A 27,203-nucleotide genomic window follows, 5' to 3' on the forward strand; every position below is an offset into this window, starting at 1 on the left:
ACTGTCTTGATTATTGTAGCTTTGTAGTATAGTCTGAAGTCTGGGAGCCTGATTCCTCCAGCTCCGTTTTTCTTTCTCAAGATCGCTTTGGCTATTTGGGGTCTTTTGTGTTTCCATACAAATTGTGAAATGTTTTCTTCTAGTTCTGTGAAAAATGCCATTGGTAGTTTGATAGGGATTGCATTGAATCTGTAGATTGCTTTGGGTAGTATAGTCACTTTCACAGTGTTGATTCTTCCAATCCAAGAACATGGTATATCTCTCCATCTGCTTGTATCTTCTTTAATTTCTTTCATCAGTGTCTTACAGTTTTCTGCATACAGGTCTTTTTGTCTCCTTAGGTAGGTTTATTCGTAGGTATTTTATTCTTTTTGTTGCAATGGCAAACGGGAGTGTTTCCTTAGTTTCTCTTTCAGATTTTTCATCATTAGTGTATAGGAATCCAAGAGATTTCTGTGCATTAATTTTGTATCCTGCTACTTTACCAAATTCATTGATTAGCTCTAGTAGTTTTCTGGTAGCATCTTTAGGATTCTCTATGTATAGTATCATGTCATCTGCAAACAGTGACAGCTTTACTTCTTCTTTTCCAATTTGGATTCCTTTTATTTCTTTTTCTTCTCTGATTGCTGTGGCTAAAACTTCTACAGTCAATTTTAAACCTGATAAAATTTCACCAATTAGCCAGGCAGTGTAAAAAAATTTTGCTTATACATTTAGTAGCAAAGAGTAGCAGAGTGTTATCAAATGATTATATTTAAATGATCTGTAAAAAGCTCATGAATTTTTTCTTAAACAATATGCCGCAATTGAAGTACTTGAAGAGTCTGTTCTCTTGGTTTGATAAAACCTCTCCCTTGCAATCTTGTTGACTTGGATAATGGCTTAAATGACTCTTGTATGCAGGGATTTGGGAGAGGTAGTTTAGCCTAGCCCATGTGTAAATTTATGATATATTTTAATTAATGGGGACTACGTTGTTGATGCTTTTCCTGACCCTGTGGCTTTGTTAGCCAGTATCCCTTTCATTTCAAATGACAGTCTTCAAGTTCATACTGAATGTATGTTAACAAAACTGAGAACCCAAGCATGCTTTTTTGCAGCCACTCAAAATCCTAGTTTTTCAGTGGCTCTTCTGCAGACCTGTTTGAAAGATGTGCAGAGCAATGACTAATCTTTATTTTACTTTTGGCCTGTGTCTGATTACTATCCTTGGCTCAACTCTGTAGGAGTCAGAATGGGACTAATAGCCCATTACTTTGGCAACCACAGTCAACTGTTAAGATCAGAGTGTACCATCGAAGAATTCCACTTCCCAAACCAAGGGACACACACACACAGGTCAGAGATCCCCTTTGTTCCATAGCATGACATTTTACTAGGATCCTGGGACAAAATTAATTGTAGAGAGCAAATTCTGTCCTTTATCTGGGTGTGTAGGAGGAGAAAAAATTATTGAACTTTCCTTCAATATTATGGGCATCTGTGAGTATGAACCCATTTAGACTCTACTGGATATAAAGGTCTTGGGGTTTAGGACCTGGGTTAATGGAAGGTGAAAGCCTGGACCACCTGTCCATCCATTGATCCCACTTTGTTCTCTCATTTCAAGGATTTGGAAGATTCTCCCTGAGCTTTTGCTAAAGATGAATGTAGCCTGGGGAAAAGATGGTGACCTATGTAGTTGTTCTGGCAAAATTTTCAATCAAATGATTCCATCTTTCCCAAGCATTTAGCTTGCAATTATACCTTCATTTGTTTGCTTGTTTATTTAAGGCCTGTCTTCCCTCCTAGATTAGGTAAACTCCAAGAGGGTAGGGACCTCATTTGTTTTGTTCACAACCGTGTAGTCAGTACTTAGAATAGTGCCAGACATTTATTAAGGACTCCATCAGTGCTGTTATATGAATGGATAAAGGTATATTTGGCTGACCTACCACGTGCCCAGTCTCATGCATGAGAAGACAATGTTATAACTCAGGGGAAGATATTTCCTCTGCCTTCTGAGCATTTGGAGATTATCACATGAGGGATTTAAGGTTTATAAGGCCTTGGGTTTAATTCTCAAACCACCATTCATTTGGCATTTACAGTGAAAATTAATATAATTTTGAATGTGGGATCATTCACTGAATAAAATGGTCATTGGAAATCTTTGCTTGTGGCATATGGTGGTGTAACATAGGTTTGTGGAAAGTAAAAAAAATTAAAAGAAAGGAAGAAAAAGTACCCTTCACAGCCAACTGTCAACCAAGAAGCAAAGGCTGAATTTTAGGCACTTCTTCATAGCAGCCGGCCTGTTCACCCGTGGCACTGGGGCTCACTTACTGAGATCTTATGCAAGGCACACCTTCCTCGGGCTGCAGTTTTGTTTGCAGTTAAGTGGATTTCAAGGATCTGTTCCAGCTGTAGAATTTGGTGAGCTGTTTGACAGAGCCTAGAACCAAAAACTAGCTGACGCAGAAGCTTAATGGTGCAGAGCAAGAGCTCTGAGCATCATATAGACTTGGGTTCAAATCCCAGCTCGCCCTGCCACTGCTGGGCACTCAACCTCTCGGCATCTCATCTGTGAAATGGAGATAATAATACCTTTGTCCGAAAGTTACTAGGACGTCCGAATAAAGAGTTGCACTAAAAGTGCTTAACAGAGTCTGGCCAAGAATAAATATCCAGAAAGTTAGCTTTTATTATTTCTATCTCAAATGTTTCATGTTTATGCTCTCCATCTTTATTTTTGTCATTTTTAAGCCTCACCAATAGAACTGGGATGATTTGTCTGCAAGCTACACGGTAAATAGCTCACAAAGGATGGGTGGTCATTTAATTTATCAAAAGGCATCCCTTTATGTGACATCAGGACCTTGATAGACAATGCCTTCCCCCATATTTCAAGGTGGTTTTATGGTATGGCCCATCTGTGCTTTTGAGAGATGTCAGAGTAGCCCTTTCCTGGACGTTGTGTCTCCCTCTTCAAATGAACTCCTTCATAAGCATAAGTATGCCACTATGTCTTGAAACGCCTTTTCCAAGACATAGTTTCTGGCCCAGAGCAGGCATTTTTCCTCTAGCCTGGCTTCTTATGAATTCACTGGAAACAGAAGGAGTTTGTCTGAAGGCTACTAAGGAAGTGGAAGTGAAAGACTACATTTAGAAAACTCCAATTCAGCGAGGCTCCATGGGATAAAGTACACCTGGGGAATGCTATATAGTTAGAGGCAGCGTCCCTAATGCTTGCAGAGGTCCTTTGCCTTTGCAGGGTGGAGAGGTGGGTGTGGAGCGATGATGTGCTGGCCCTTCCTTTCCTTCACAAAGCGTGCGGATTCTGCAAGTGCCAAGGCTGTAAGCGGGATCTCTAGGGTCTGGGCATCTCCAATTTCCCGTTGTCCTAAAGTTCTCTTTTCTCCCTGAATTTACTGACTCTCTCCCTTCTCTCCATTACCTCTCCTCTTTTTTTTTTTTTTTTTTTTAAACTGCTTTCTGCTTGGATCCTCCATAGGAATGCTTTGGGGTAAATATTTTTTCCTTCAGTTTTCTTTGAAGTAAAAAAATATGGGGAGTGGGTTGGAGGAGGGAGAAAGTATGGTTGAGAGGGAAGGAACTGGATCACTAAGAAAGGAGTGGTGAGTTTATGTGAGTGGTGTGTTTTCACTGATATCCAAGAGAACAAAAACTAGGAGTCACCAAGCCTTCTTGGGAAATGATCATTCTTATTGGTTTAGATATATATTCGGCCTATATGTTGCCTTTTTAGAAAGGTAGATAGACGAACCTACTAAAGTAAAAGAGTTTATAAAATATACAAAGCCCATGGATGCAAAAGACCATTGATATCAATGTGATACTTTTGGGTTATCTATATTCAGATCTAGAACTGAGTAAAAGCAACTTATAGATCATGGATTGTAACCATTTAAGAAGGTCTCAAAATTCACATTCTAGGCAGTCAGCATTCCATTAAATGTCTTCCTACCTTGCCTTGTATGAAGGAGTGGATGGCCTTTGATCTCCCTATTTGGAGGATGGGCATGGCAGGAAGGACAGGGTGAGAAGCAGGCAGAAGCCTTGTAGTTCCCATCTGATGTTCTAGATGGATCCCATTTCCTCCAATAGTTGTTGTCATGGTGATCTGGGCCAGCATGAGGAAAGAACCAGAACCTGAGCTCACTATTTAGAGTCTCATTTTCTACCATCTGCATGTTTTACAAATTGCAGTTGTTTGACTTGAATGCAAAGATCTCAGGGGATGGGCAGGGTGGAGAGAGAAATGCAGGTTGATTTATTCATTTCCTTCCTAAAAATAGAAAGATGTATTTTGTCTACTAGGAGCAAACATTTCCGAGAGGCTGAAGAGGGAGGGTCATTAGCTGTAGGGTGAGGATAAAGGTGGGCGGGGGCTGCAGTTTGGGCCTCCTCCAACTGCAGGCTCTCCGCAGCTTGTGCTAGGTGCAGAGGGCTGGAAATGGGAAGGGACTGCTGGAAGAGCCACTCGCACAGAAATAATCGGGGTGTGAGCCAAAGTCCTGGCTAGAAGCCTGCATGACATGCTCTCTCTGGAGCCAGCAGCCCAGCACAGCACGGGTGTCATGTCCCCACCAGCCTTCCTTACCCTGCTCTCCCCTGAACTCATGAACTGTGCAGAGGTGACAAACCTAGAGCTGAAGGAAGGACTAGGTTGAGTCCTCTGATGAGACTTGCTCTCAACCATGGCTCCCTATTCAATTCAGCAAATACTATTTGAGAGCCTTCTACTGAAGACTCCCTAGGCTAGGCACCATGCCGGTCCACAATGGGCTACGGTCATGTTCCCCAGTCGATGGATCTTCCATTTCCATTTGGTCAGTGTGGTCATGAGCAGTATTGCTGCGGCTGTTAGGGGTAGGAAGTGTTGATTAACGTGTGTGCATGGGTGCCTCTGTGGTGTGCCTGTGTCTTCCTCTTTGTGAGTGTGCATGAGTGTGTGTGCATATAAGTGTGTGCACACTGGGCAGTGATTGGAAAATTTTCCCGGAGAGTGTTGTTTGGGGTCTACTCTGACCCAATTTCAGGCCTCTTGCCCACCTCTTTCCCCCTTCTCCCTGTTGTTGTTAACGTAGTAGTGTGACTGTCACTTTAACTCTCCCCCCTGTCCTGTGGTTTCCCGGGGCTTCTCCCCTGCAGAACCAACAAGGGCCGGGACATCAAGACCATCAAGTCCCTGCGGGTGCTGCGTGTGCTGAGACCGCTAAAGACCATCAAGCGCCTGCCCAAGCTCAAGGTAACGTTCGCCAGTTTCTTCCCATCAGCTCCCCTTCATCTAGAGAGAGAAGCCTAGGTGGCCTGCTTTTGGAGAATTATTTCTGGGAATATTCCTTTTTGCTCACACAGAGACTGAGATTCTTTTCATCTGCTTGAACTAAGGGTCTGAGTTTCAAAGGAAAACAACCCATATCCTAAGAAATCTATCTCTAAGGACTTTTGCCCCTTGAGTCCAAACCCAGGAGGTATGTTCTACCCTCTGTGGGAGGTCATAGGAAGAACCCTATGTGGCTTTATCCTGGAGCCTCCTGTGTCATTAAGGTGGGTCAGACACCAGAATGGAAGGAGCAGGGGCCCTGCGTGTTGTGGTCCGCACACTAGGTCAGACCAAGTCACCTGGGTTGGTTTCTTTCCTCATGATTCTAGAGAAAGAAAGAATCTTCTAGCCCTGACCCTTCATATTTTAGAGGCCAATAACTTGCCCAAGGACACAGAGTCATTTTTGGCACAAGCAGAGAAGAAATGGGGAAGTGAGCTCACACAACTAAGTTCTCCCTGTTGCCAGGACCTGTGTCTTCATAGGTCTGTTATCTGGGTTCTCCTGCCCTCTGACCTGCTCACCCACCCTGAGCTCCTTCTCTGAGCCTTCCTGCCCTCGGGTTGCTGGCTTGTGGAACCCGCCTCTCCCACACACATCCGTTGCTGTTATGGAAGCTGAAGCCTCATGGGAGAAAAGTTCTTCCTTCCTGAATTCCTGTGAATGAGAGCCAGCCACCACCAGGGAGGGAGCAAGGGACTCCCCTGCTCCCCAGTTCCTCTTTCCCATTGCATTTGCATCACCTCTGATATTCCCCACCAATCCCTCCACCGCCACCCCAACTGCTTCCCTTTCAGCCCTCTGGCCCTGCAGAGAGGTGTTAAACCAACCAGGTTGATCAAAGGCTTAAGACCACAGGAAAGTCTTTTTTGGAAGACCCCTAACTGGCTCAGACATGGCTTCCTCTCAGAGCCCAGGGCCCTGGCCTCCTGCGTGGATTCCCGAGGAGAGGTACTCATGCTCCAAAGGAAGCGTCCTCACTGCCTACTCTCCTCCTCCACTGCCCTGCCTTCCCTCCTGGATCAGGCACCTCCCACGGTATCGGGAAATCTTTCACACGCTGTTCATTATAACCCTCCACCTGGTGACGGGCCCCAGCACAGGGCCTGGCCAGGGTCGGCGCCTGTGAACATTCATTCCTTTCTGCCTCACCCACAGAAAAATATGGCCGGCAGGCCTGGGGCCCTAACCAATGTTGTTAGCTGCAGCCCAGGTCCGCTGGTCTCCTCCTCTGAGCTATGTTGGGGTCCTGAGAAGAGCTTGGACAGGGTGATGAGATTAGTTAGCAGGCTGAAGAAGGTGACCCAACCTTGGTTAATTCCAATTAATTAGGAAGGGCTGGCTCTTCGCTCTGCAGCTCCATACCTGAGGGAAATGTAGGTGGATCTGATAATTCCACGAGGCTGCATGTCACTCACATTCCCTGCAGTGCTGAACTAATTAAACCAGCAGCGTTCACCCAGCGCTGTGAAGAGGCAACTGCTCAAATGCAGTGCCACTGTGGGGCTAGACTCTCCAGTGAGCTAAACCTACAAACCTAGAAAATAACCTAAAAATGGTTTGAAATGTGTTGAATTCCCATGTAACTCTTCATGGCTTAGGGCCTAGAATGGATTCTTCAGAGGGAGATTCACTGCCTTGAACTGAAGTGTAAGTTCCTGATTCTGTCCATCTGGTCCTCCCATCTCTAAGAGAGGGTGGCTCTTACCCCTTCCCATATCACCTGTTGAATCTTCATCCCCAGCACAGCCAGCTTTAACCTAGAGAACATTTACGTGAAGTGTGGAATGTAATTGGGGTAAATGTGTGAACTTATTACAAAACATCATTAAAATGAACAAAGATGATAGTTTATTATCACTCCCTGATCTATTTAGAAAGGCTAAGAGAAAACAATACATATTCAGTATATAAATCAAATCTAAGAATGTGCTCCAAATAGATGAAGTTACGGATAAGCTATTTAACGCCTAAAACAGGCTAAATGATTTCAAGGATCCCTTTTCTGGGATAAATTTCTGTTTCACACTAAGTGGAATGCACGTAAGAGGATTCCACAAAGGACTCCCTCCACTGCCTGATACCATCTGGTCTCTACTGCTTTGGGTTTCCTTTCAGATTCAGAACATGTGTTCCCCTCCCAAATTATAGGTTCCTGCAGTCATGACCAGCTTAGAAAACAGGTCCGAATCCCATGAGTGTCACTTCTTACTAGGGTGATATCTCCTGGGGCACCTTCTCAGTGGGCTGGCTGGTGGTAGTATGGGTCCAACTCAGCTGTAGGCAAATACACAGGCCATTCCAGGGACTCACACACCAGGACTCTTTTTTCTGTTCACAGGCTGTCTTCGACTGTGTGGTCACCTCCTTGAAAAATGTCTTCAACATACTAATTGTCTATAAGCTCTTCATGTTCATCTTTGCTGTCATCGCAGTTCAACTTTTCAAGGGCAAGTTCTTCTATTGCACAGACAGTTCCAAGGACACAGAGAAGGAGTGCATGTAAGCGCGCCCAGCACATACCACTCACTTTCTGCTAAAGTGTGTTCCGCCAAGGTCCACGCAACCCTTTACAGATAGGTCTTTTCTTTCTCCCTTTCTTAAATCCATTCCTCTTTTGGGAAAAAAGACAAAATAAGAAGTTGCTACATTTTGAGTGAGTACCTCTTTTGTGTCAGACATGGAACATAGCATTTTGCATCAGGTTTTAATTTTAAATCTTTCTAATGACCTTTCGAGATAGGTTTTATTTGCACATTAGAGGTGTGGAAGCCTAGGCACAGAAAGTTTAAGGAAGTTGCTCAAGGTTACACAGTGACTAGTGAAGGAATTAGGATTTAATCTTCTATGTCTGTTGGGCACCAAATCTCATTTTTATTCCATGATAATACACTGCCTTAATAAAATCCCCTTTTGCTTGCGTTTGAGTGCTGATAATTACTACTGTACATTATCGAAGTCCCTAGAATTTCTTTGCTCTTCCATGAGCTGTAGTGAAGAGGTTCTGGTTCACTTCTGCTCTGGTTTTAGAGGAAACTATGTAGATCATGAGAAAAACAAGATGGAGGTGAAAGGCCGAGAATGGAAGCGCCATGAATTCCACTATGACAACATCATCTGGGCCCTGCTGACCCTCTTCACCGTCTCCACAGGGGAAGGATGGCCTCAGTGAGTGATGGGTTTGGCTTGGCATGCTTGTCTGTGAGCTGGGCTAGGGCCATGTGTTTGCCTTGAGAAGTTGATTCGAGATAAACAAGGCTAACCCTTTGTTATTGTACCAAGGAAAGTAAGTGGTTATGAGTAGGTGAGACGGGCAGGAGAGAGGAAGAATGAAAATCCTTCAGGCAGGAATCAGGAGGGAGCTGACGGAGTCAGGGAAATATTTGAAACACAATGTTTTAGCCGATGATCAAGGAGTTGAATAGAGCCATCTGATTCCTACAGAACAAATGAGTTTTGAACAGCTCTCCACACCATAGGAGAGTCCCTGAGGACTGTTTTAGATGGATTTATCCTCCGAGTTGGCCCTGGACATGAGGGTCAAGGGTTCAGGATGAGGTGGCAGAACCCGGAGATGCTTTCTGTGGTCATACCTCACATGTCAAAGACAACAGAATGCAGTTTTTATGCTGCTTGTAGCTGCAGGCTGATTTTTTCAGAGACTTGGCAGTAACCAAGACACCACTTTCTTGGTGGCAGCAAAATGCCAAAGGGAAATTCAGGAGTCTCTTGGTATTTTGTGACAACCTCAACTATAAAATAATGTCACTCTGATGTTTAGGAGTTGGATGCATGATGGCACCGGGGCTAGAAAGAGCAGTGGATTGGGGGTCACTGGACCTCCACCAGCTTGGTTGTGGAGCCCCAAATTCACGGAGGATCCACAAAGTTTAAAAAGTCAGATAAGAGGGCTGCCCTGGTGGCGCAGTGGTTGAGAATCTGCCTGCCAATGCAGGGGACACGGGTTCGAGCCCTGGTCTGGGAAGATCCCACATGCCGTGGAGCAACTGGGCCCATGAGCCACAACTACTGAGCCTGAGCGTCTGGAGCCTGTGCTCCGCAACAAGAGAGGCCGCGATAGTGAGAGGCCCCGCGCACCGCGATGAAGAGTGGCCCCCGCTTGCCATAACTAGAGAAAGCCCTCGCACAGAAATGAAGACCCAACACAGCCATAAATAAATAAATAAATTAATTAATTAATTAATTAATTAATTAAAACACACATTTAAAAAAAAAAACAAAAAACTTAACTCTCGGTATCAGAAAGCTCAAAGTGTTTATTCAGTGAACTAATTATTGAAAAAAAAAAAAAAGATAAGAAAATACAGTAGATGGCACATCTGCTAATGAAGCCTTGAGTCACAGCAGCTGCCGAGATCGCCGTCCACCATGCGTGCCCTCTCATTCTGTCCCCAGAGTTTTGCAGCACTCTGTCGATGTGACAGAGGAAGACCGAGGCCCGAGCCGCAGCAACCGCATGGAGATGTCCATCTTTTACGTGGTCTACTTTGTGGTCTTTCCTTTCTTCTTCGTCAACATCTTTGTGGCTCTCATCATCATCACCTTCCAGGAGCAGGGGGACAAGATGATGGAGGAGTGCAGCCTGGAGAAGAACGAGGTGAAACGAGGGGTCTGGAGTGTAGGGCAGGGGGGGCGCTCTGGAAAGGACTCTCAGACCAGCAGTGTTAGGACGAAGACAGAATGCTCTCCACTTTATTGTGAATTAGAGAGAGAATTGGGGGAAAATGTATTAGCCAGTCATTAAATAAATGTTTTTGGAGTATCCGCTCTGTTTAAAGCCCAGGTATGAGACACAGAGAACTGGGAGGGATGTAAGGTGTTTAAGATGCAGCCCCTATGTTTATACGGCACATCATCTGGAGGTGGGGGTGAAAGACGTGTGCCAACATCATAACGTTAACACGTCTGCTTCCCTTCCTGCATCCCTCAATGGTGTATATTTGCTGTAAGGGCAGGGAACCTGTCTAACTTATTACTGCTTTTGTAGTAACAAGTGTAGTTCTGGCACATTGTCGGGTCCATTGTTTTTATCCTGGACATGAACTAGAAATTGTTAGAATCTATAAGAGAAATGCAAATAAAGTGCTATGGGAATGCGCAGGGAGATAGATTTTTACTTCTGACTGTGGGCTTCCGGCCCAAATATCTAAGTCTTGTGCTGTGTAAAAGGACATTATTAATAACCATCAAGTCCTTACCGCATGGGACGGAGCCCTTCTAGTTCTATGTATTCATTTAAGGTGACATCTCACCTATAGCTTTGTCCAGATAATTTCTTTTGCTGCTTTTACCTCTGCTTGCCCAGCCCTAGCCTCTTCTCACACACTGTCCTCTTCTTCTAACCATCTAACAGAGAGCTCACCAGTGTGCGAGGTTTAGGGAATCTGAGCTTGGCTAATCAGTGTGACTCTCCTGCAGAGGGCGTGCATCGACTTCGCCATCAGTGCCAAACCGCTCACCCGCTACATGCCCCAGAACAGGCACACCTTCCAGTACCGCGTCTGGCACTTCGTGGTGTCTCCATCCTTTGAGTACACCATCATGGCCATGATCGCCCTGAACACCATCGTGCTGATGATGAAGGTGAGAAGGTGGTGGCTGGGAGGTACTCGAGCAGGCTGAGCCTCGGCAACTGTCCCCTCGCAGAGCACTTGTGTGTGTGCCCGAGACACAGAAAACACTCCAGCTTACCAGTCTGTTGCCTCCTTACCTACTTTTCCATCGTGGAATCTCTCTTTGATCTTGTCTCCATCAACAGCCCAGCCTTTGGGTCTTTGGGGCAAAATGCAGTGAAATATATAGTAGCAGTCCAGGAACTCTGAAAGCAAAGGTTGGTGATGGCAATCAGACGCAGACAAGGGTGGAAATGTCAGGAGATGTAGATGATCATGGGGTTCTAAAAGAGTGTTGGAAGAGGTTTTTAATACTAAATGGTAAAGTAATTAACTCTAGGAAATGTTTCTGCCCTTCTCACCTTCAACTCTAGGAAGACTGGCCATTTTGCTAATAAGACCTGTGTTTTCCTCTGTTTTGTTTTGCTACATAGGATGTGTGCTTCTCCTCTCTAGCCCTAGATGACTGTCTCTCCTCCTGCATCATGCACCAGAATGTCCCCCAAGGGCAGGGACGCGAGATGGCCAGCCTCTCTCATGGACCCTCTCACCTTTAGGGGTTTGATTCTTTCCTGTTTTCTCTTCCTGGCAGTACTACTCTGCTCCCTGTACCTATGAACTGGCCCTGAAGTACCTGAATATCGCCTTCACCATGGTGTTTTCCCTGGAATGTGTCCTAAAGATCATTGCGTTTGGCTTCTTGGTATGTCATGGAATTTATCGCAGCATCATTCTTGTCTTCCCTTCTCTTCGGGTACATTCCCAGCCTTTGTTGGAAGGGAGGGCGGTCACCGCTATTCCAGAAATGGTTCGCACACCTGCCCACCTAATTGTGGGCTTGTTTCGACTGCTCAAAAAACTGCCATAGAGACAGGATGATGTGTGAGGGTGTTAGGAGAAAAGACAAAGAGAACCAGATCCCAGGAGAAAAGACAAAGAGAACCAGATCCCCAGCTCCATACCCATCTAGCTATCAGCTCTGTTCTTGTCAAAGTCTGTCAGTTGTCAAGGGGTGACAATCATTGAGTCTTACTAGAACTTAGTAAGATTTATCTGTCAGGAAGAGCAAAACAAGGATTGGACTAATAAGCCTGAGTGCTTATTTACTGATGAAAGGTTTAAAATCTTATAACTCAAATGGGAAAATATCCCGCTTAGCCTCAAACATAGCGAAAAATAGATTTTACCTAGTAGTCCTCTTCCCTTTAGTTACGTGAAGAGTAATTTCTGCCACTAAAAATAAATGTTTAGTACTTAAGCTTTCAAAGGCTAATGGCCTTTAAAGTGTGTGTATGAGAGCGAGAAAGAGAGAGAGTGAGTAAGTGTGGGGTCGGGGGGGGCAGTTTCTGGAATTGGTTTGGGGAGGGTTGGGTTGAGTTTTTCTGGCATGAGTCCTCCTTTTCTTTCTCCTCAACTACTAATTATAGTTGTTTGGCAGATTCTCGCATCTGCCATCAAGAGTGTTAAGCAAACCTAGCCCTTCACTTCAGTGTCCTGTAAACAAAATAATCCTCTGTGCCACCCTTGGCTCAGTGTTTACAGTGAGATCAGTGGGCTGCAGATAAACCCACCCAACAGCTGTTTCACACTTATTTTGTGTGTGAGCTACCATTTCAAATTATATGTATATGGCTTTCCCTGCAAGAAGAGAAACTCAGCTTATTATCTGAATATGGGTTTGTCTGGTGGCAGCTTGAACAGGGACTCTGGCCTCGGCTTGATGGTTGTGAGTGTTGATGGTGGGGTTTGCTTCTGGTTTCCTGGTGGTTCTTTGAAGTCATTGATTTGATGGTTTGGGGAGGAGTGTTGAAGGGAACCCATTGCAGGTGGCTGTATTGTTGGTTGTTTGACTCCCTTTTGAGTCTTGGAGAAATAAAGAAAAGTAAACTACCAGCAACAAAGATGCCATTATAATACAGTCTGGCCCTGGGCAGGAGGAGCAGGGGGTGGGGGAAGCCTGTGTAAAAACAGGGAACGTTTTTCTCTGCATCTTGATTATTTGCATGTCGGACTGGCGTCGTCTGTGACTTAAGTCCCCAATTCTGTGTCAAATTATGGTGAATGCCGAATACATGCTTACAGGCTTAACTAGATGATTCGGCCCCAAAGCCTGCCTCCTTCCCACCTTCACCCCTGTATTTTCATTCAAGGTCTAGAAGCATTCTCACACTATAAAAGGCACCACTAGTCCCAAATAAGTCTTTTCATTGATATAGTACTGTAGATTTTCAGAACGCCCTAGTATATACTGTTTTTCAGATCTTCTCAATGACTCTGAAATAGGCATGGCAGAAACTGTCATTATCGTTGTTGTTGTTATTTTAAATGAGTAAATTGAAGTTCAGAAAAATTGTGTTGCTTTTTGAAGATTACAGAATAAAAGGCAGTAGAATTGGAAAGTGGAGTGGGAATAGAAAAGGAAGGAAGAGGAAAAAGAAAGAGGGAGAGAATTGACATACATTGGTTGTCTACTAAGTACCAAAAGCTTTATGTATTATTCATTTTAGCTTCGTAAGAACTCTATTAGATGGCCATTATGGTTTTCTTCTTATACGGATGAGCTAGGGCTCAAGAAGATTCAGTACTTTGCACAAGGTTACTAAAAGGCAGAGCCAGTGTTCAGATCCTGGTCTCTCTGGCTTCAAAGCCCACACTTTGTCCACCATAATCTACTAGTCTTTACTATGCTATGCTGTGCTCTACCATACTGTATTGTAAGGCCTCCTCTACTGGAATCCAGGGCTTCTGTCCCCTGAGAGCTAGTTTTATATTCTAGCTCTTATATAGGGATCTAACCAAGAATTAGGGAGCTCACCCCAGGTTGGTAATAGGAGAGCACTGAGAATTGAGGAACTCAGAGACTCAACTTGACCCCACTCCTGAGGTAGTCGTCCTTAAAAGCAGTGAGTTTGTGAGGCTGTGTGCTTAGTTTCTGTACATGCCTGGCAGGTGCCTGTGACTTTGCAATCAGACAGGCCTTCCTAAGCCTCAGTTTTCTCATTCATAAAAGGAGGATAATAATAGCTGCCATATAGCCTTAGATACTGTGTGTGTGTCCCATGAGGGAATATACCTAAGGTGGCTAGTCCTGAGTAGGTGCTCATAAACGTAGCTTCTCTCTCCCCAGAACATTTCTCTCTCTATCGCATATCTCTACCCATTCTTCTTGCTAGCCCTACCACTCAGTAATTTATGAGGTATTTATCACTACCTACTTATAGCATCCATGGGAGGAATAAATGAACTGAAAGAATGCCAAGGGAGGACCTGGCACAAAATCTGGCATGGATTCATGAATGCATGTGGGGATGGAAGAGGGTGTATTTTGCAGTGCTCTGAGGGTCTCTTATGGGAAGTGCCACCCAAGGGCAAGTGGGTAACGTTTTGGAGTCCTAAGCATTCTGTTTCTTTTAAGGAATATAGTCCCAGGTCTGTTTTCACCAGAGCACTGGAGATGGGAGCAGAGCCCACTTTCTCTATTAAGCTTAACGTTGGCTGGCTGGTGCATTATCCAGGTCCTTTACTTCTTCATTTTCTTTAACCCACTCATTCTGTTACTGCTTCCTTGTATTTTATTTAGTTACACCTCCTCGAAAGGTGTAACAGAGCAGGGAAGGAGGGGAAAGATGAGTTTGTTCATCCTATTGCCAATCAGCAGTTGGTGTGAAAAGGCTCAACGGAGTTAGGAAGAGATTTTTGACACATCTTTGATCTTTAGTCACTTAGGACGTCTCTGTGACTTTTCTTGTTAGTTGAAAGTCAGAACTGTATATTTATAGGGTCACATGACACTATATAAATAATTTAAAAGTTATAGAAAACCTTAGGTAGAATAATACTGTAAATAATTTTATTGTCTTGTGGGTGACAATTATGATCTTTCATTTTTGGACATCAAAATGTTCTAGGCCACAAATCTCTTTCTTACATATTTTCATGTAATATTACATTAAAAAATCTTACACTTTTTTTAATGTAGCTTTTTAGTGAGAGCTTCAAAAACAAGGTCCCCAAATAGTGATGAAACTGCTTCCCAAATGAGAAACTCTCAAATTAGTGAAGGAGAAACAGCATTTTTGGTTAGAAATGGGAAACTAAAGCCAAAGTTAGAATGAACTTGTCCTGGAATTGACAAGTTTTAATTCCAAGTGACAAAGTTATGTCATGAAAGATGTCTTTTTTTCCGTTTTCTCCCGTGTTTTCTTTTCCTTTTTTTTCCTGATGCTCCCATGGCTGAATTCACTTGGCAGAACTATTTCCGAGACACCTGGAATATCTTTGACTTCATCACCGTGATCGGCAGTATCACAGAAATTATTCTGACAGACAGCAAGGTGAATGGCTCCTTGATCCTTCTCTTTAGGCTCGGCCCTGGAGTTGCATGAAAAAAAAATTCTCTGCACATTCAGTCCATTTTTAACTCCACAAACCCAATGTGCAGCCCCCTATTCACTTCCTCATTCCTGAGCTTTTGCCATAAAATGGGAACACTGGATGGCGCTGGATCTCATGGAAGGCTTGGTCCCATTTGCACGACTCAGACAGCAGCCATCCAATGGGGGTGAATGGGATAGAGGGCCCAGGAGAGGCCAAGTGTACACAGTGTCCTGCTAGATTCTTTGGGAGACACAAAAGAGGCACAGGGTCTTCGCCCTCAGAGTTGTTAGACCTGAACTGTTTCCCTGAAATGGTTCACCCTAAAGAAGACTTGGAGAGCTCATCACAAGTCTTTGAATATTGGAGGGCCATCATGTGCAAGAGAGATTGTTAGGTCTGCCCTCTGGCATCCAAGTGCAGAGTTAGGACCACGTAGAGAAGACTGGGGAGGCCATTAGAGAAGACTGGGGAGGCCAGTTTTGTCAGTTGTATGCGGGGCATCCGTCTGTGGTACTTCCATGCCTTCCTTAGAGGGCAGTCCTGGGGAGGCTGTGAGAGATGGTCCCCACTGGCCCATCAGCTGGAAATGGGGTTAAAAACAAAAGACAGCATCCATGTTCCATTCTATGATCTGAATGAGAGATAAACACACAAATACCAGTGCTTAGATGTTCTAAATGACCATAATGTCACTAATGATATGTTTCCTTTTGATCCACCAGCTGGTGAACACCAGTGGCTTCAATATGAGCTTTCTGAAGCTCTTCCGAGCCGCCCGCCTCATCAAGCTTCTGCGTCAAGGATACACCATCCGTATTTTACTTTGGACCTTCGTGCAGTCCTTTAAGGTAAAGGGCACAAGCTCCTCCCCTCTGAGGGTTGCAGCGGCCCTGTCACATCAGACAGCACACCGAGCAACGCAGCATGATTCCACAAGTCCCCTCGCCTCTGGGGATGGGCGTTTGTCAGAAGTGTTAGATAAACACAGCGGTTCTTAGTTACAACACAACTTGGCCAGGCAGCGATTAGCTTATGACTAATTGGCTAGAATCTCATGCTAAAAAATCACCCCAACTTTGTAACTCAGTTACCTTCTCTGTCCACTGAGGCAGGGGGCTCGTTTTATGAGGTGTGCTCCCTCCCAAGGTATTTCAATATGCCCTGGGCAATCCCATCCACGGACAGAGCCAGCTGCCTGTAGTCACATATCCTCTGCATTTTTCAGGGATTCGTCCGTGGCTTTATTTCACAGAACGGTTTTTCAAAGGACTCCTTGAGTTGTGTTTTATAACAAGATGATTCATACCAGTCCCACCCATGTCATCATTAGTGTGTATTTCCTGAACCACTGAATATACGGCATGCTAATGGTCACCTCTGCGTCCCACAAACCAATAGGGTATCTGGGCAAGGTTAATATGGTGAGCTTCTTTTGAATGATCTCATGGAGCCATACAGAGATGTACATGTAATAAACAAGTTAAAAATTGATACCTGAGATCCACTTTAATGGAAGAGACTTCCAGTAAAAGAAGTTTTCCAAACATATTTCAATATCTTCAAGCTCTAGCAAATATAATTAGTTTGTTTTTCAGCTTTGGGGGACATCAATGCTGCTCAAAAGCCTACTATTTTCCTCCTTTAAAAAAGAGTCTTTCAGTGAATGTACTTTAAAAATATATTTGATGAAATTGATTCAAAGATGAAAAATCATGAATTTATTGAATTGCCTTCTTTATTTTAATTGTTTGTACATTTTAATTACAAATTGAGCTAAAGAAAGCTTGTCAGTGAATTCATGGTTTCTTGTCACTTGAAAGGGACTTCACGCCACACCATCATTACTGATTTACTTCTTCAGCAAAGTCCTGGGGATCTGAGATGTGAGGCCAGTTGTAAGGATGCTCAGGGTCCCACGAGCAACCTTGACATTTTTATTGTATTCAGAGTAATTGTTTGGTGCTGTGACTCCCACAGAGGTGTCACCTCAATGAAAACTATTTCTCCAAAGCTCAGTGACAGAGGAGAAATCGAAAACCTTAGCAAGAATTTACCATTTGAGTCTCGGGTGGATCTGGATTTAGAATTTGGAACACAAGATGGTCTTAAAATCTTTTTATAGAGGCCTGTGCAACAAGTTACAGTTGTTAGTGAGTCTCTTAAGAAATATGTGTCAGCCTGTCATATTCTCATGATCACTGATTCTCTGTAAAAGTGTATACTATCGAGGGCAAAGAAAAGCATGTCAAAAATTGATGACCACATGGTTGGCTTTTTCCAGTGAACAGAGAGAGAACAGTGAAGACAGCTGAATCTGCCTCCAGGTGACACTGTGATGGATGGGTGCAGCCCTGGGACACAGTGTAGAAGTTGTTTTCTTGAAGCTGGTTTAACAAAGGCTGCCTCTGCGCATACACGGCAGAAAGTAACACCGTGTAAACAGCGTTGCCCCTGCCTCTGCCTTCCCCACCCCCCACCCTGAGCATCACCCAGTTCTCCACCACTGACCCCTACTCAGTTCTTCTCTCTTTTCCTTATCTTGTGTTGGAATTTACCACATGACAAGAAGAGAGATGAGGATGACTCTTTGGTCCTCTCCTCAAAGCTGGGAGAGAAACCTGCCTCCCTACTCCTTCCTTTCAGCAGATGGTGTCTTCACATGCCCCCTCGGGATGTAGTCGCTCCTCACAGATCTTGAGAATCAGCACTCCACTGGAGAAGGGATTCTCCCACCAACTCTCTATTGCATTTTTTAAAAAAATAAATTTATTTATTTATTTATTTTTGGCTCTGTTGGGTCTTCGTTGCTGTGCAGGCTTTCTCTAGTTGCGGTGAGCGGGCTTCTCATTGTCATGGCTTACCTTGTTGCGGAGCACGGGCTCTAGGCGCACAGGCTTCAGTAATTGTGGCACGTGGGCTCAGTAATTGTGGCTTGCGGGCTCTAGAGCTCAGGCTCAGTAGCTGTGGCACACGGGCTTAGTTGCTACGCGGCATGTGGGATCTTCCTGGGCCAGAGCTTGAACCCGTGTCCCCTGCAATGGCAGGCAGATTCTTAACCACTGCACCACCAGGGAAACCCCTCTATTGCATTTTAATGTTATTCTTTATTCAAGTTGTAAAAGTCTCCCAGGGCTCTTCATTTAGTTAGCTCTGTTGATAAGCTCTGCCTGGTTCATGCAGTCTGAAAGCCTTCAACTGCTCTCCGGGGAGTTGTGCTGTACACACTCGAGAGAGAGTGGAGACTCGGAGTTGCACGAACTGCCAGGGAGGCTTCCTGGGTGGTAAAGAAGAGGGGCTTCCATGTCAGCACTGAGATCACCCCAGAATTATAATGCCCACCCTGGCCTCCAAACCAAACTGCCCTATGTCTCCATCCTCCCCCAGCCACCAAGGGCAGTTCCCTGCCTTCTGTCTCTTCCACTCGCCCTTTCACCCCCATCAGTAAAGTGTTGTCATCCCAGAGTGGCAGTTAGCTTGCACAGGATGGAATTTTGTGCCATGTGGCTTCATGGCAGGGTTTTGTGATGGCTCACACTTTGAAATCCTTTTTGGAATTTTGCGTGACACAGAATGAAAGGTCAGGACTCTTAAACATTGGAAAAAGATGTTTCATCAGAGCTTGAAGGAGCCTGCTAGGAACTGACCAGCAACTGAGACCCCAGCCATTTCATTTTGCTTCCAAATGCTCCGTTATGAACCTCACATTGAGCGAGGGGGTGGGAAGGGTAATACAGGGATTTGGGAGCCAAAGCTAGATGCTTGCTGTGTAATTTGCGTCACAACTGCCCAGGTTATTAATATTCTGCATACAGAGGGGGATGAATCCCAATCCCAAGAAGTTTTCCCAGCTCTCCCTTGGAGATATGGGCTACACACTTGTGGGTCAGGGAATATTCTCGACAGAGGGGAAATTACAAGCCTCTCTGGGGCCACCAGCTTACATATCTGTCAGAGGATGTGGACATCTGCAAAAGTATGGAATCCCAAAATAGAACATCTCAGGGGAATAGAGAGCCCCAGACCTGTGTTTAAGTCAGTCTCAGGACAAGAGTTCCTGTACTGTCCGTGCTGCAGGTTGTTGACCTTGGAGCTGCCTGCCTTTAAATTCATGATTGTGTCTCTGCTTTCCTTCCAGGCCCTCCCCTACGTCTGCCTTCTGATTGCCATGCTTTTCTTCATCTATGCCATCATTGGGATGCAGGTGAGAGGGTGCATCAGGGCTCTGGTGGGGGACAGTTGTTGCCCAGGTTGTCTCTGGCTTTCTAGCCTGAGCCTACAGGATTGAGGTCCTTTAAAGAATCCCTTCTTGCCCTGAGGCTCGCTCCCAAGATCTTGTTGCAATATGACCGTGGGAATTCACATGTGCAGGGTTCCCCACTCGGGTTGCCCAGATGGTCAGGGTGGTCTGATACAGGGGCTTCCTCTGAGGTTGTCAGGTCATGGTGCTGCCTCATAAGCAGCTGGACTCCAGTGAAGATGACACCGCTGTTCTTAGCCAGAGGGGTTCCCCCCTGAGACTAAGGATAGGGTGAGGCTCGTGATGGTCCATATCTCAGGACCCTCCCATATTTGAGCCAGACCTAAAAGAAGGTCAGGTGGTTGTTCTTCTGCAGACTGCGACACAAAATGTATGCGAGTTACATCCCAAATGGCTGAGATTGATGCCCTAAGACCCACCACCGGGAACAGCTCAGAGTTCCTGGCAGTGTGCCCAGTCCTCAGGAAACCCAAGGGCCACATCCCAGCAGATGCCTGTCAAAGGACCACGCAGCTCGCTGGATGGTTCTTCTCGGTTACCACATCCTTTCCAGTTTCGGAATTGAGAAGTGGATGAGGTTCCCACCCTGGGTACTTATGCAGGTAACCAGAAGCCCACTGAGCAGAAGAGGCCAAAAGATCTTTCAAAGGCAGCTGTCATTTGTGGTGGGTGAACTCCTACCATAAACAACCAGCAGCACATCCCATGCACCTGTCTAGTTGGATACACAGGCTCTCGGCTGGGCTCCGAGAGGCTGATTTTCTGACTTGGAGATTTGGAGACTAAACCCCAGCGTAGGACCTCAGCCAAGTGGGAGTCTCTGCATTCAGGTGGTCTGGCTGCCTTTGAATGGCCAGCTGCCTTCTCAACGGCGGCTGCCATCTGGAGCCACTGCACGCATCCCCCAGGCTTGCCGTGTCAGCAGCCCTTTCGAGCGCTTCTCTGAAATGTCTTCTTTTTGTTCCTCTCTCTTGCCTGCACTTCCAAATTTTGTTCATCTTCTGATCCCATTACTGGAGAGTTTTGTTCTCCAAAAATACAATAGAATGTCAAGTGTCAAAAAATGTGAGATTTGGTTGAAAAGTAATGAGTTCTCCTTCACGGAGGATATTTTGGTAGAGCTTTAATGATGATGTCAGAGGTGGGTGCAAGCTGAATCCCAGCTGAAGTGGAAGATTGGCTTGATGACTTCTATTAAGTCCATCCAAACTCTCAAATATTTGATTCTAGAATTAAAATGTTCTTGAACGGCCAAATGAAACTTGATTAAATTAGGGTTCTTTTTTTTTTTTTTGGTCCATGCTTAAAATAGTTCTTATCCCCTTTTCATCTTCCAGCAAAATAAACTAGAATAACACCATCTCTAATACTAACCCGTTAGTAATACTACTGATGATGATGGTAATACCGTTTACCATCACTTGAATTCCTGAGTGTTCCAGACACTGTGCTAAATAGATATTCTTACCCACTCCTGCCTCCCTTTCTCTCCCTCACTTTCTCTCTCTCCCCGCAAATATATATATTACACACACACACACACACACACACCACACACAAGATACATGACTGATGTATTCAGGAGTGATGTGAAAATGTTTATATGTGGGTTTCATTGTCTCCACTGTTGCTTAGCGTGGTTAAGTAACTTGTAATACACTCAAGATCTCAGATAGTAAGTGGGAGAGCTGAGTTTAAATCTCAGCTCTGTCTGCTCTGCAGCCCATGTTCCTACTGTACTGCAAGTTCTCTGCACTGTCTCTCCTCCCACCAACAAGCACACACAAGTATTTCTCTGACCCTTTAGTGGGAGATAGGAGTTCTTCAGTTGTGAAATTGTGATATTTACAGTAACCACAATGTGTAATAATTTATTGCCCTTAGACTTATTTCCAAAAAATAAGATCACTATTTCCATTCCACCAAGACATGAATGCCATTCCCACTGTGACTTACCTTTAGCTGGCCATCTTCATCCTGTCCCATGACAGAGACCCCACACCATGCACAAAGCAGACACCTAGCTTGTAACTAGAAAGATTGTGTGTCATACAGTCATAACAAAGCAGAGGGATCCATACAAACAGAAAAGCAAAAGGAAAGTAGACCAGCATTGGAAAGATATGAATAGCAATAGGAGGTGTCTGTGAGATGCACCATTATTCTGAACTTTCAAGGGCTTCTTAGAAGAAGAGAGCTTTGCAGAGAAATCTGAAGATGGAAGGAAGGAGTAACTTGCTGGGTTTGGGAGAGTCCTGGGGCTACAGGCTTCCAGCCTCAGCTCCACCACTGACCAGCTGTGCAAACTTGGTCAGGTCACTGAACCTCTCTGGGTCTTAACCCCATCACCAGTGCAGTAGAGGAGTTGGATAGATAGCTTTACAGGTCCCTTCTAGTTCTAAAGTTCTGTAATCCCAAATGAAACAGATTTAAGCCTATACTTTCATTAAGTGTTCCGATGGGTCTCATCAAACCTTCTTTCTCTTCCATAGCCTTTCCTTTTGATGTAGGAGATTTGGGTTAATGACAAGGACTAAGTGAAAAGCTTTTTAAAAAGCTGGAAAAATTTAAACACTACCTTCATAATAAATATACATTATTGGCTTGACAGTAGTTCCTTGACTATTACACACATAACTTTTGTAAAATCACAGTGTGCTCTCCAGCTAGTTCACAATTGGGTAAGGTATTCGAGAATATCGTAAAGAGGACAACTAATGATGGCTTCAGAAGTGTCACAGGGAGGAAATACACTGTAAGTTGTGTGTGTGTGATGAATCAGGGATAAATTATGGATTTTGAGTTAAGTGGGTGTAAAGAAAGACAGAAGGGGATGTGAACATGGGCAAGGATATATGACAGTTTCCTCCTGGGGCATCCAGAACTAGGTTTGATTGTTTGGGTGGGATTTTTTTCAGTGCTACTATTTGTCTGACTGGGGGCCCTCAGCCTTATCTCCCTCCTTCCCTTGCTCCCCAGCACTGCCTAGCTTGCCACCTCCATTCTCCCTGAGAGGCAAGTAGTATTTAGGTTTTGAAAATCAGCGTTGAGAACAAATTCCCCAAGCAGGTGTCAGTGGGAGCTATTTGAGCAAAATAGCAGAGACTGTTCCTCAATTGCACATTCTAGACACTGTTGGGTGGGGGGGGGGGACGTGTTCCATTTAGCACATATTAGGTAAACTGAAGCATGTTAAATACAGGCTGAAAATAATCTCAAAAGGCCGGAAAAGTGACCTGTAAGCCTTCGGTTGTACAAACATTGCCTCGTGAGAGTAGATCCTGAGATCTGAATCATGGCTGGGGAGGAAAGTACACGTGTAAGGGCACCCTTCCCATCTAGAGAGACATGGAATCGACCTTGGCTCCAGACAGCACTGTGTCTGAGAGCTCATCATTATTCACTGTAGATAAAGATCTCTGACTTTTCCCTCTTTTTTTCACATGAAGTTGCACAGTGACCTCATTCTAAGCCCAGCGACCCACAGCAGATTAGTAAACTCACTCTATAGCCAGATCTGCCCAAATCCATTTTCTTTTTCCTTTTCCAAGTATCCAGTTTTCCAGACATTCTTCATCCTATTGGCCTGGACTTGGTGTGTGTTCATTCTCATGGACTCTGGGTTATAGATGTATCACACTTCTGAGATGTGACTCTCCGGATGGGAACATACCCAAGGAAGATAGAGATACCCTTCTCTGACTTAAACTGCTTGCAAATTCCAGGGCAGCATCTGCCTATTTATCCTTTATAAGGGATAAATCACATCTTCTGCAAATACAAATGTTCTCATCATTACCAGCTGAGACAGGAAGAGGGGGGTAACTCGTTCCCTGCATGCCTATTATAGGGTAATGTCTTTGACAGACTGCTTGAGTACCATAGTGAATAGGTATCATAGAAATAAAAGGACCAAATCAGGTGTGGGAGGAACTACATCTAAGCAGAATGGCTTTCAAAGATCTTGCCTTCTATGGTCCTTGCAAGCATTCATCCTCCTTGTTTCACTGGAGAATATAACTCTTCCCGCATATCAGGCCAAGAACATGGGGTCTACCAGCCTTCCTGGGTTTTGAGTTGTCTGCTTCATGGTTAGGCCAGCGGGAGGAGCCACGCATGTGAATTCACCAAGCCTGCAGGTGCATCTACTATCCTGTGCTGGACACATCCCGCTACTCAATAATGCTTAGGGCTTTCTGTTGTTTTTCTCATCCAGGTCTTTGGAAACATAAAATTAGACGAGGAGAGTCACATCAACCGGCACAACAACTTCCGGAGTTTCTTTGGGTCCCTCATGCTACTCTTCAGGTACCTGGATCTGTAACTGTGGTGGCTGGAGCTCTCCTGCGAGAGAGAAACAGTCGGCCTGCCTCTTCCGCCCGTTCCCCTTTGTCTCTGCTCACTCTGCTCCTATGAGGATAGACAGTGGGATGGGGGCGGAAGTGGGGGCAGGACCTCCGAAAAGCTGCTCTGATGACTTGACTTTAGAACGTTTCCTCCACATCTTTGACTCAGTAGTCGATTTGCAAAATGCAGTTTCAGCACGTCCTCCAGGGCTTTGAGAGGGGGAAGGCGAGGATGGATTGCAGGCCAGATTCCATTTAAGGGCTGAAACCACGGATGACCAGGTTTACGTGGGGTCTTAGAGAGTCCCACTGCCCTCTCTACCACTGTCAACAGAAGATGGAGAGGCAGTGGGTGAGGTGGCAGAGCCCAAGAGAGACCTCACTGGCACTCTCCATCGCACTCGAAGGAGGCTGAGCGTAAGAGAAGCCTAGATGGGTGAGTCGGGGAGAGTGCTGAGGAGAGGTTAGGACACGCAGACCTGCTGCTACTAACCGAGTTGTCTTTTGGGCTCAGGAGTGCCACGGGCGAGGCCTGGCAGGAGATAATGCTGTCGTGCCTCGGGGAGAAGGGCTGTGAGCCTGACACCACCGCACCATCGGGGCAGAGCGAGAGTGAGCGCTGTGGCACCGACCTGGCCTACGTGTACTTCGTCTCCTTCATCTTCTTCTGTTCCTTCTTGGTGAGCGGCAGTGTGATCTTGGCTTGAGATGTGGCCCAGTCCCCGCCTCTGATAAATAGGCGAGAGGTTTCCCTCGGTGTACGTTCCACCACAAGCCCCAGCCCGTGATGAGAAATAGGTCCTCCTCAAGGAGGCTCTTGGAAGCCAGGGTGGGTGACTTTCCAAGGCTGAGAGATGTCTCTGCTGCTTCTAGGCGAGGACTGTGTGAGAAGAGCTAATTCGGGGAGTAGGTAGGGTTCAGTGAATAGAGTGTTGACTATCACGTTGACTCAGTTGTGACCCAGAGTAAATCTTTCTCTTCTGTATCTCTGGTGTTTTATCTCACAAGCAAGGCTCAGAATCTTTTCTCTCTCTTTCGGAGACCTTTGAACTGTTTGAGAAAACGTACTTTGAAACTGTAAGGGGATAGCATTAATCGGAGTAGGATGATGACAATATACAATGTAATAGATGCGGTTCTCTCTTATGTCGCTACGTTCGGTGACAGTTGGCCAGCTTGACAGACATGAAAGGATATGACTGCTTTGGGCATTAGTAAATATTGAGTAATGTACGTGGCACACACCCACCTATAAAATAGTGAGAAGCCCTAGGTGCCTTCTTAATTCTTTCTCTGGGAGAAAACATGACTCGGCACGGCAGCATCCAGAAATCTCTACCCTGCACAATCACACAAGCGGTGATAAAGAGAATAATGGGCGAGGTGCTACCAGATCACTGAAAGGGTCAGTCTGGCGTTTCTGGCCACCCTGACGTCCCTCAGCTCGGCTTCACTGCTGATGCCACCGGCTACAGAAAAAATCTAAAACTAAAGCAATGCCACTTAAAAGTGGTCAGCTTCATGGCTGGGAATCCCAAAGTGAATTGTTTGGTGTCCAGGAATTTCTACCTCTTTAAAGTGATCCCAAGGGGACTTGCCATGTGTCCAGCTGTTGGGTGTGGGGAAGTGGCTAACAAACGGACTGGTAAGGGTGGTGGGCAGGCCGATGTAGCAGGGGCTGAACTGACTGGAGACTTGGGGAGCCCACATTGGCGTTGTTGCTGTTCTAGCCTTGGCCAAGGCACCTTCCCATTTGTGGCTTCTGTAAAATGGGAAGAAAAAGTACTTGCTGATAAGAGTATTATCGGTATAGTGAGCTGATACATGTGTTCCTTCTCATGGATGTGAAAGGTTTTTTGATGAAAAAAGAACAGAAAATATTATCTTACTTAGAAATAGGGAAGTATAATCTATAATGAAAATAACTGCAAGGAAATTTAGAATGATGGTATAAATTGGAGTTTTTTTGTTTATTCATTCCTGTATTCAGCACTTTCGGCACATTTTTATTGAGTGGCCATTAAAAGGCTCACACTGAGCTAGACACTGGGGTGAAGCCGTCAGTGAGTTTCAGTGCATCCATCACCTAGAACTGAAAGGTGAAACTCATACAGGAATATCAGCGCTTATCATAGGGGGAAGTGGAGCATATAGAAGGCCATGCAGACATCTCCATTTTATCCTACATCATTTAAGCGTTTAATAAATATTTTAAAAGAAACCAAAGATATAACTGGAAAATTAATTAGCGACTATAAAGGTACTTTTAGAATTTTGAGATGGAGGCTACTGCATAATTCACATGAATGTTATTTTTATAGAGGCTATATTCAGTATGAGATGATCTGCTTTCAAATCTCAGCCCTGCACTGACTCTGTGACCTTGGGCAAGTCACACAGCTTCTCAACTCAAGCCAACCACTCTAGAAAGATTTACCGATGCGTTGGGATGTGCCCGGCTATGTGCTTGGAGCTAAAGAACACAGATGTGTATAGGAAGCACTTATGTCCTTGAAAGCCTGGTGGTAATTAAACCTGCTTCACAAAAGGTTAGAGCAAGCATTAAACGTATGGTAGGTGTGAATACGCACACAACACTATAGAAGACTATGCAAATGTAAAGCAATAATAATACAAATAGTTTTTGTTAACATTAATAATAGGTATCCGGAAAGGAGTGTAAAGAAAATGTGTGGATACAGTCGGCCCTATCTGCGGGTTCTGCATCCGTGAGTTCAACCAACCTCAGATTGAAAATGTTAAAAAAAAAAAAAAATTCCAGAAAGTTCCAAAATCCAAAACTTGAACTTGCGGCATACCAGCAACTATTTACGTAGCATTTACATTGTATTAGGAATTATAAGCAATCTAGAGATGATTTAAAGTATGCAGGAGGATGTGCATAGGTTATATGCAAATACTACACCATTTTTTTTTTTGGCTGCGCCGCATGGCTTGCGGGATCTTAGTCCCCACAACCAGGGATCGAACCCGGGCTCCCGCAGTGAAAGCGCCAAGTCTTAACCATTGGACCACAAGAGAATTCCTAATACTATACCATTTTACATAAGGGACTTGAGCATCTGCACATTTTAGTATCTGGGAAGGTCCTGGAACTAATTCCCAGCAGATACCGAGGGATGATTGTATATGGAAACCCCTTTATAACCCAGACAGTGATTGAATAAATTCACTGTGGCTCCAGTCACAGTGACAGAAAGAAAAGTCCATGCTAGGATTAGGTTCAGCTGCTTGAA

At 44.8% G+C, this 27,203-nt stretch overlaps 1 protein-coding gene across 3 annotated transcripts in view; it reads left to right on the forward strand.

Annotated features, from left to right (window-relative positions):
* Nucleotides 1–27,203, forward strand: part of CACNA1E (calcium voltage-gated channel subunit alpha1 E) — a 303,256-nt gene that overhangs the window by 252,360 nt on the left and 23,693 nt on the right. For all 3 annotated transcript variants that reach the window (XM_068538402.1, XM_068538403.1, XM_068538404.1), the window contains 12 exons: nt 3,497–3,508; nt 5,158–5,254; nt 7,674–7,834; nt 8,363–8,500; nt 9,749–9,950; nt 10,772–10,936; nt 11,558–11,668; nt 15,216–15,299; nt 16,065–16,190; nt 19,478–19,543; nt 23,817–23,908; nt 24,461–24,626. In XM_068538402.1, the coding sequence (XP_068394503.1) occupies nt 3,497–3,508; nt 5,158–5,254; nt 7,674–7,834; nt 8,363–8,500; nt 9,749–9,950; nt 10,772–10,936; nt 11,558–11,668; nt 15,216–15,299; nt 16,065–16,190; nt 19,478–19,543; nt 23,817–23,908; nt 24,461–24,626 (1,420 nt within the window). The remainder of the gene's footprint in view (nt 1–3,496; nt 3,509–5,157; nt 5,255–7,673; nt 7,835–8,362; nt 8,501–9,748; nt 9,951–10,771; nt 10,937–11,557; nt 11,669–15,215; nt 15,300–16,064; nt 16,191–19,477; nt 19,544–23,816; nt 23,909–24,460; nt 24,627–27,203) is intronic.

This window comes from Eschrichtius robustus, chromosome 3, assembly GCF_028021215.1.
Source record: "Eschrichtius robustus isolate mEscRob2 chromosome 3, mEscRob2.pri, whole genome shotgun sequence".
Classification (NCBI taxonomy): domain Eukaryota; kingdom Metazoa; phylum Chordata; class Mammalia; order Artiodactyla; family Eschrichtiidae; genus Eschrichtius; species Eschrichtius robustus.